The sequence below is a fragment of the Peromyscus leucopus genome, chromosome 1, assembly GCF_004664715.2.
Source record: "Peromyscus leucopus breed LL Stock chromosome 1, UCI_PerLeu_2.1, whole genome shotgun sequence".
Taxonomy (NCBI): Eukaryota; Metazoa; Chordata; class Mammalia; order Rodentia; family Cricetidae; genus Peromyscus; species Peromyscus leucopus.
In genome coordinates, this window is record NC_051063.1 from 156,924,372 (window position 1) to 156,934,498 (window position 10,127).

General features: G+C 52.0%; 1 protein-coding gene across 1 annotated transcript; it reads right to left on the reverse strand.

Moving 5' to 3' along the window:
• Positions 1-712: 712 nt before the first annotated feature.
• Positions 713-3,364, reverse strand: Myod1 (myogenic differentiation 1). Its single transcript, XM_028880190.2, is given in 4 exon segments — positions 713-1,666; positions 1,975-2,053; positions 2,489-2,574; positions 2,577-3,364. Coding segments are annotated over 4 exon segments (945 nt in total). The 5' UTR covers positions 3,115-3,364; the 3' UTR covers positions 713-1,424.
• Positions 3,365-10,127: the final 6,763 nt, after the last annotated feature.

Consider the following 10,127-nt stretch of genomic DNA (forward strand, 5'->3'; position numbering starts at 1 on the left):
AGATGGTGTCCGGGGATCGGAGCCCACTCTCGGGATGGAGTGGTCCTTCCTGAATGTGTCCTTTCTGTGTCGTGGACCTGGCCTATGGGAGTTCAGGAAGAGGATCTGTAGGACGGAAGGCAGGAGCTACTGAGGTCCTGGGGACAAGTGTGAGTGAGGGAGAGAGCTTGTGCCAGGTCATTCCAGGGGAGGATAGAGATTCCTCTCTCTCTCTCTCTCTCTCTCTCTCTCTCTCTCTCTCTCTCTCTCGTGTGTGTGTGTGTGTGTGTGTGTGTGTGTGTGTGTGTGTGGCGGGGGGTGGGGAGGGCTCCAAGTTTGCAGTTGGGTTTTGCCTACTCTTATTTCTCCGGGCACCTCTGAAACAGCACTTTGTCCAGGAAGCCCTCCTTGCACTCTGGCTGAACCAATGGCTTCCCCTCTGCCCAGACTACACAGTCTAATGAAAGCACCACAACACTAGAGATAATGCTGGTCCCTAATGTCCTCCTTCTTACAGGCTCTGATTTCCTGGGGTGAGGTTGACGGAGCGGGAGGGGAGGTCCCCTACAGCTTGTAGCCTTGCCTAGCCCTCCTTCATTATCCAGCACCTTCCAGCCTCCTTGCTACCCTTATGCCGCCTACAGGGGTCGCTGCGAGACAGCTTGCCCAGATTGTGGAGGGTTTTTTCCTGATCCCCTTGACTTACCTAGGAAAAGCCAGCGTCACTGATATATAAATTAGAGTCTTTATTTGCAACACCTGAGCGAGTGAGCCCTGAGGCTCGCCCACCAGAGGAATAAACATACAAAGTTCGTGTTTCACTACACAACATGCCTCAGAGATAAATACAGCCCGGGGGGCTCTGGCTCTGGCCAAGCAACTCTTATTTACACGAATAGATTACAAAAATCTTATATAAAAAATAAGTGGTCCTGAACCGCGAGTGGGTCAAGGGAGGGTGGGGTATGGTTACACCTGTTACACACGGGACTGGAGCGGCCTCCCCGGGCTGTGGGGAAGAGTGGGTGTCGGGAGGCCTCTGGAAAGTGGAGATCGTTGTCTCTACAAACACCCGGGATTTGGAGGGCCGGGCTTAGGTGTGTGAGGCTCACCCCTGCGAGAGGAGCTGTCAGGAAAAGGAAGAAGGCCTGGCTGTTCAAGGATCAGCTCTGGCCCACTGAGGGACAGCAAGTGGCTGTCTCTATGAGTCGCATGAAAAACAAAAAACAAAATCAACAACAACATCAAAGGGACTGAGTCCTTTCCTTGGGGACGAATGTGAGGACAGACTTCTCTGGCCCTCTCCAGCTTCTGGTTGTGTGGCTTTGAAAGGACAGTTGGGAGGAGTGTCCTTTAAGTTTCATCTTTCGGGCGTGAAGGACCCTCGGGCACTATCCCCGAGAGTGTAGGCAGTGCGCTCTCTCGGTCGCAGCCCAGCCTACCTCTCAAAGCACCTGGTAGATCGGATTGGGGTTCGCGACTACAGAGCACTGTGGGGTGGCGTCAGGGGACGGGGTCTGGGCCCCCTGTTCTGTGTCGCTTGGGGATGCCCCCTCTGGAGGAGATTCTGGTGCTGCGTCTGCCAGCAGCAGCGCAGGCGCGGCGGGGCTGTCTGTGGAGATGCGCTCCACGATGCTGGAGAGGCAATCGAGGCTCGACACCGCCGCACTCTTCCCTGGCCTGGACTCTGTAAGGGGAGAGCAAGGTTAGTAATTCAAACTTGAGTCTCTTCACGTCTCTTACCCCGGAGCAGAGCACAGAGTTTGGGGACAGAGGGGAAACTGAGGACTTGCCAGACGGCAAGGAGAAAGAAGAGGAAGGTGAACGTCGTAGTTGCTTACACCCCCCCAACACGCCCCCCTCGCCATCCCAAGACACAAGTGTGTATGTGGTGGAGGTGGGGAGGAGGTACTAAGCCTGGGGAGCTAGGGCAGCTTATGGGGGCACGGAAGGCCACTGACGGCCTGCTAGCTGGGAACAGCTGAGAATACGCACCGCTGGACGCCTCGCTGTAGTAGGCGGCGTCGTAGCCGTTCTGACGCCGGGGGCCGCTCGGGGGGCCGCTGTAATCCATCTGCGAATAGCAAGAATGACCGAGTCAGACCCACGGGGCGTCTGGAGCACTACTCCCTGTCACCCCCCCTCCCTCACTCCCCTAGTCTCAGCTGTGGGTTCCAGGACTGGATCAGCGCTAGTTAGGAGGTAGGAGCCAGCATATATCGAAAGCGGTCGCATGCAGGGCCAAACTGAGACTAGATGGTCACCCAGGAACAAAAATCTGCATTTGGGTAATAAGGATTTAAGAAGGAAACGCATGTCCTGGGGTCTGCGCAGCAGTGTTCTGATGGCATCCCCAATTGGGCAAATCGCAGATGACTAGCGTCTCCAAAGAAACCCCAGTGACAGATGCCAGTCTAAAGAACTCTCCCGACCCCAAAGGTCTCAGAAACACGTTGCAGATACCCCAGGTGCTGCCTACACTTGTCCTCCTTCTGGGTCCCGGCCTTACCATGCCGTCAGAGCAGTTGGAGCGCGGGCTGGAAGCGTCCGAGTCGCCGCTGTAGTGCTCGCTGCCTCGGCCTGGGGGCAGCGGGCCGGCGAGTAGAAGGAGGCGGCTCCAGGGGGTGCTGCGTCCTGGTCGCGCAGCAGAGCCTGCAGGCCTTCAATGTAGCGGATGGCATTGCGCAGGATCTCCACCTTGGGCAGCCGCTGGTTCGGGTTGCTGGACGTGCAGCGCTTGAGCGTCTCGAAGGCCTCGTTGACTTTGCTCAGGCGGCGCCGCTCGCGCATGGTGGCGGCCTTGCGGCGATCAGCGTTGGTGGTCTTGCGCTTGCACGCCTTGCAGGCCCACAGCAAGCAGCGACCAGCCTGGTGGTGCCCGCTAGGAGCGCGCACATGCTCATCCTCGCGAGCGCCTGGGCCTGGGTGCACCGCGGTGGGGAAGTGTGTGTGTTCCTCCGGTTTCAGGAGGGTCCCCACATGCACCAGGCGCGGGTCCAGGTCCTCGAAAAAGCGCAGGTCGGGGGAGTCGAAACACGGGTCATCATAGAAGTCGTCGGCTGTGGCAAAGGAGCAGAGAGAGCCGTCGGGGCCTGTCAAGTCTACGTCCCGGAGTGGCGGCGACAGTAGCTCCATATCCCAGCTCCTGGGCTTCTTGGTCCTGCCTCTTGCTCAACCCAAGCCGCAAGAGTCACCTTAACTTTCTGCCACTCCTGAGCCTAGACAGTACAATGACAAAGTGCTGAGGGCTGGAATGCACATTCGCTGTCCTCTACCTCCCCTCCTTGTCCTGTCCCGTCGGAGTTGTGGGAGTTGTGACGAAGAAAGCGATCGTTTTGGGGACTTCCTCGCCCCTAGCTTCGCGCCAGGCGCCCTGGGCTATTTATCCAGGGTAGCCTAAAAGCCCCGGGAGCTGGAAAGGGAGGCTGGGGGCGGGGGCGCCCCAAACCAATAGGAGTGCAGCAGGGCGGAGCTTGGGGTCCCCAGGGTAGCCACTGGGGCCAGGGAGTGCCCCCTCCCGCTGCTCTGCGCTGGGGCAGGGAGGAGGGCAGAGACTGGCAGGCAGACGCCAGCAGTGGCACTTGGCTATCCCGTGCAGCCTGCCCAAGCCGCTCGCTCTAGAGCCTACTCCTCCAAGCTCCGTGAAGCCGGCCGCAGCGCTCACTTCGGAGCTGACCTTGGATCTCACGGTCTCCTGATTTGTGGGGAAACCAGGCACAGAATAGGAGTTAGAAATCAGATCGCAGGAGATTTGGAGACAGACACCAGGCAACGGGGCAAAGAAACCCCTCTAGAGAAGCAGCAGCGACATCATGGTGACACTCAGAGAAGTTGAGCCAAGGACGAAGTGCGCAAGGGACAGTGAGACTCGGAAGGTCTAAGTGGGAAGCCTGAGGCAAATGACTTGGTGGCAGCGACATTTGGCTCATTCCCGGATCTAGGAATGGCTCTGAGAGCGTCTGGTATTGCCCATCTTCCGCAGGAAGCTTAGAAACCCAGCGCAGTCCATGCGGTAGTTGGGGGAATTATCATTAAAACTTCAAGCCATTCTACTCAAACTCAGGGTGGACGGAGGGAGGGAGAGAGGGAGGGAGGAAGGGAGAGGCTCCACTCAACTTACCCAGCAGGATTCCTTCTGTGGAAGTCTAGAGAGCCACAGGGGTCTGCTGATCTGTTTCTATAGCTAAGATGAAAACCGGTTTGCAGCAGGTTTGTGTCCTCTTGTTCTAGAGTCCAGCCATGGGAAGTGCCTTTTCTTAAGGGCCAAGATGGCCAGGACCTGGCCTGAGGACCGCACTTACAGTCGAGTCTGCATAACTTTATGGAGGTGATCTCTTCCCAAGTCTGTTTCTACTTCACATCCAGGGATAATGACGATGCCCAAGAGTAACTGTGGTGATGGTTGAGAATCCAAAGGGAGGAGGGTGTGGGAATGTCAGGGGGTGTCAGCAAGAGAGCTAGCTTCTGTCTTCAGCACCTGCTTGCATGGTATAACCAACAGGCTTCTTAGCCTTTGCCTGGGGACACTGAGCCCCAGCAGGGGGCCTTGGAGTCTCCAGGCTCTGTTCCTCTGGAGACTTAGCTGTGTCTCTTCCTAGCAGGCTCACTAGGGAGGGGAGGAGCAGAAGGAGGCAGCCCCTCCCTGAGCTCTGGCTCCCCTACCAGCCCCAACACACCCCACCCCTGGGATGCTCATGCCTCTTGGGGCTCTGGCTAGAAGTCTTCCTTGACCATGTAGCCCTGCCATGTCTCCTCTCCTGGATGCCAGAGATCTAAGCAAGGGTGATCCAGGTGTCTTTCCTACTAACTTCTGGAAGCCGTCTTGGCCCTTCTACAAGCTGAGAAGCCCTCTCTACCCCCCAGAAGCAGGAATCTCTTTTGGAGTCCAACTGTTTTCACCTTCTCTGACACTGGTAGTGCTGACAGTCCCCTTGGTGATGCGCTCACCCTCTTTACTCCATGGCTTTGCCTTCGTTTAGTCATTCAGCGCTCTTTGTGGCTTATCTCCCATACACCAGGCACTGAACAAAATGAAGGCCCTATTCACATAGTGTTTACATTATAGGAGAGGATGGCGACGAGCAATCGAGGAGCTGTGTGGTATCAGGGGTTTATAAATTCTACAAAATAATAATAATAATAATAATAATAATAATAATAATAATAATAACAACAACAAAGCAAAGTGAGAACTAGCCTTCATTCCAGCAGCCAGGGAAGACCTCTCTGGGACGGTTGTACTTGTGTGGTGTCCTGGATGACGGGAGAACGAAACCACCATCACAAGCGGGTATTTAGTCAGAGACAGAAGCAAGCATGGGCTACTGGGGCAGGACTGCGCTGGACAGATTGAATGCACAGCAAGTATGCTGGAACTTAGCTTGTGTCCCCAACTCGACTGAGAGCCACCATTCTCCCTAATGGCTCCATTTCAGGTTTTTTGGCCACCGTGAGAGGCCTCCTCCTCCTCCTCTCCCTCCCCCTCTAACCAGAACAGGGATTCAGCCTCAGAGTCTTATTCTTGCAGCTCTCACCTTCAGCCCTCACCCCTGGACCTGCCCCAGGGCTGTCGGGTCTCAGCTCAGACTCACTTTACCAGGAGCTTTGCCGGTTGGTGGAAGGCAAATGACCATTTCGGAGGGCTCCGCAACAATCCAAAGGAGTGATCACAATCACTTGCACGGTTGCTGAGCTTTGGGAGGTAAAGTGATCTGGTGAAAAGAGATTGAATTCCAATATACTCTCAAGATGGAGCTTGGCAGGCTTGGAGAGATGAGGTGGCTCAGTGGTTAGGAGCACCCACCGCTCTTGCAGAAGACCTGGTTTTGATTCCCAGCACCCACTTGATTGTTTACAACTGCCTGTGACCCCAGTTCTAGGGGACTTGATGTCCCTTTCTGATCTCTGTGGCTCGCAGACGTACATGAGGGCAAAGCACTCAAACACATATAAAATTTTAAATCTTTAAAATAAAGATGGGGACAAGCAAGATTTATTTATGCTTGGATATGGGTACAGGGACAAGAGAGACATTAGAGATGGCTTTTGGGAGAAAGGAACTGGGAAATAGTGCGTCTGTGAATGTCAGATCAAAGATCCAGTTTGGGCAAAGTTGGAAATTCACATTAAACATCTAGGTGGCGATAAGGAGTCGGAGTGGAATTCATGAGACTGGAGGTCCTGAGGGGATGGCTGGGCATGATGAACCCCGTCCACTCTTCCTGTAAGACACCCCCTAGGTCTGTCCTGCCTAAGATCACCATCTAGACTGTGCTAAGTCCTGACCTCTGCTGACTTAGATGACCCCACTGACACGTCTGCTCTCTTCACTGGTACTCCCAGGACCCAGCTCCTTCACGGCAGTCTGGGGAAATGGCAGAGGTCCCAGTGCTCTTTGCACTTATGTACCACATGCCCAGATGAATCTCATCTCCTTCCCTAACTACATGGCAGTTCAGGAGCCCTACTCAGTCTGTCTTCACCACTTCACCTGGAGCCACCCTCCCCTCAGATGGCCCTGTCTAATTAGCCGCCCTCCTTCAGAGCCATGGAGTCTTGTGCCTGCCTACTGTCCTCTCTCCTGGTCCTTCCCATGACTGGAAGCTTCTCAGGTCTCTCTCAGGTCTTAACTCCAGTGTTGCCTTCTTGGGATGTCTCTGGCCATCCCAGATAGCTATGTCCCTGGCTTTGAGAATGTCACTTAGCCTTTAATCTATAATGATCTTGTCTGCTAGTTTGTTCACTGAAGGACATCAAAGCATTCATGGCATGGGGATGTTTTATTCACCATGGCATTTTCAGAACCAACCGTGATCCACAGGGGGCACTTGGTAAGAGTCAAGTGAGTGAATAAGTAGTCTTGGGGTCTCCTAATTTCTACACTTGTATTTGAATTTAGCAAAATGTGTCACAACATATGCAATTTCATCAAAATTGGGCACGGTGCACATGATTATTCCCACATGCTTTCACACTAGCTCTTCCCAGGCAAAGCAGAGGCTCATCAGCCTGGGCCATGCTCCCTTACATTATACATGGTCTGTCCAAACACTATAACAGTATGCTACAGAGAGATGTGTACATGGTCTGTCCAAACACTATAACAGTATGCTACAGAGAGATGTGATGTGGCATCACTCTATATGTCTTTTCATTTGACTTAAACTCAATGAAGAATACAAGTCATTGCTATTGTAATGGTTTGGATGGTAGCATCTGCCTCCTTTTCGAACCTGGGCTGAATGTGCTCAGTACACAGTAGGCACTCCGTAAATATTTCTTAGCTGATGAATGAGCAATTCCATTTAATTCTGCAGTGCTCTGGCACCTCCAAGGAAGCACTTCGAACAATTTACTTGTGCAAATCTAGGTTTTTAATTTTGTTTTTCTCAAACCCGAGCAAGCAAAGAAAATACAGAAGTAAATTTTGTACTGAGACTAAACTATTACAACTTTGCTTTTTAGTTTATGGTCATCCACACTTGCCCCCTGCCACCCATTCTGGGGGATGTCATTGGCTAGGGCTGAGGCACTGTCCCTTCAATGTAGGGCCTCTTGGACTGCAAGCCCAGTGACCTAGAGAAGCATATGGCTCACCATGGGTCTCGTTCTTCTCTCTCTGTAGGAGGGTCCTGTGATTCTCCCCCTGTCCTTTGCAGGCCTTACTGCTCAGCCCCTTGGCTGGTCTACCAAGGGGCTATAAATGGAGAGCTGGCTTCCGGGCTGGAATGTTGGTCTGGCTTCTAGGGTGTTGCATCAGAGGGAGCGGTAGCCTTTATACATATATATAGCCTCTAGAAACCGGATACAGCCAGCACCTGCCCCAAGCCTCAGGCACCTCTGTCCTACCCAGGCAGAACCTGTGGCCTCTGCACTTTGCTACTGTAGGCTGAATTGCTGGTTTGGGTAGAGGGGTCTGGAGGACCAGGGGATAAAAACAGGGGTGAGCCAGGTAGAGCAGAGGCAGCCCTAGGTCCAGTCTCTGTCCCTAGGCTTTTTCTTTCCCAACCTTTTGCTTCCCAGAAAGCCTGAAACTGCCTGTCAAGATGTGGTCAATTTAGGCTGATGTGGAAGGACTGTAATTTTGTAGCTGGGCACAGATATGATCCTGGTGATTACCAGGGTCCCAGAGACTCTTCATATGCCCCACTCTGGCGCGGCTTAGTCTCTGGTGTGTGCAGGACTTTGGGAGTCTGGCAAATGAACTAGCTGGTGGATGTCATATGTTCTCCCACACAGTAGAGGACAAGAATGTCAAGAAAGCATGGGAGCTATGGGTTTGAGAAGTGGTGTGCACACTGTGGGAGTGTATGACTTAAACTCAACAAGCATGTATTCAGGTGCTGGGAATACATCAAAGAAAAGAGTATCCTGGCCAAAGCAAGAGGAACAACAAAAAATAAACACACCAATTAGTAAACTTTATGGCACACTTAAAAGGTAGAATGTGTGGTCAAAGATACTGAAGGCAGAGCAAGACGGAAGGGATTGTGTGCGGTGTGGGGCTTTGTGTTAACTAGAGTGACATGGTGATATTTGAGAAAAGGTAAAAAAAAAAAATCACTAGTCCTTGTGACCTCTAAGAAAGAACATTCCTAGCAGAGAAAGATAATAATGGAGCCCCTTCTGTGGGAAAGGTGCCTCTTCTGGGAGTGACAGGGAGGCCGTGACTCGGGTCTGGTGCTGTGTGTGCTCAGTGAGGGCATGCAGAGGCAAGAGAGAGCTCAGCACAGGATTGGATGGGTGGTTTGTCAACCGAAGGAAAGCTTTCATTACCAACCAGGAAATTCTTTTAAACATAGTTTAGTGGACCACAGTTTTCTCTGTGTAATAAGTTGACTAAAAACTCCCTGCCATGCTAGCATAGCTCTTAAATTGGACATTTTGTTTTTCTCAAGGGGGAATTTTCTAGCTAAGAAGTTTTACTTCAGTTGTGAATTCACCAAGAAGTAAAGCAGTTCGGCTCTGCATGTAAGGAGGTGGGAAGCTCCTCAGGGAAAGGGCAGAGGGCGGCAGGGTGGCTTGCCATGGCATCAGCAGTGGAGGGATCATTCAGCTTTTCACCATGCAGGCCATGAACCATTTAGACGTCACATGTCATGCACACATCACATACATTCACAGGCCATGCACACACTATGGGCCATGCACCTATCACATGCCATGTATCATGTGCAATGTGCATCTCACATGCCAGGCACACATCAGGTACCATGCATGCCTCATCCTATGCACTCCTGACAGATGATGCACACAGCACTTATATCACACACTCCATGCATCACATATACCTCATGAGCGAAGGACACCCATACGCTATTCACACTCCACATACCATGAACACCTCATATCCCATTCATACTTCAGCTTCCTTTTACACCTTATCTACCACCCCCACTCGCACATGCAATTTACCCCTCACATGCCAATCATAGCACACATACCATTCACACCACACATACCATTCACACTCTACATGGAAATCACTTTGTACATGCTGTGCACATTTCAAAGGCCACACATACCATGCATGTTAATCATACTCCACATGCCATAAACACCTCATATGCCATGCACACTTTACATGCTATTCACACTGCCTATGGCATTTACCCCTCACACGCCATTCATACTCTTCATACTATGCACACTATACACATAATCACACCTTTCTGCCTTTTACACCTTACACGTCACTCCCACTGTGTATGTGATTGACACCTTACATGCCCTTCACACTTCAAATGCTGTTCACACTCCGCAAGTCATTTACACTCCACATGCTATTCGTGTTATTCACACTCCGTATGTCATTCACACCTCATATGCCTTTCTCACCCCTCATTCCTTTCACATCCCATGACTGTTCACACTTCACGTCATTCACATTACACATGCCATTGATACTACACATGCTATGCCCTCCCCATCAATATCTCCCACTTCCTAGTTCTTTCCCAAGCCCAGGAAGCCCAGGAAATGAAATCAGTAGGACCCAGGGCAGAGGAACCGGCTGTAGGAACTGACTGTTGCTGCTTCTGGAGCACCCCAGGAGTTCATTCCTCCAGTCTCTCCTGCAGGTTTATTCTTCATATAGCTGAAGGCTTTTCCTGCCTGAGCAGTGAGTCGTGTTCAACTGGAACATAGAT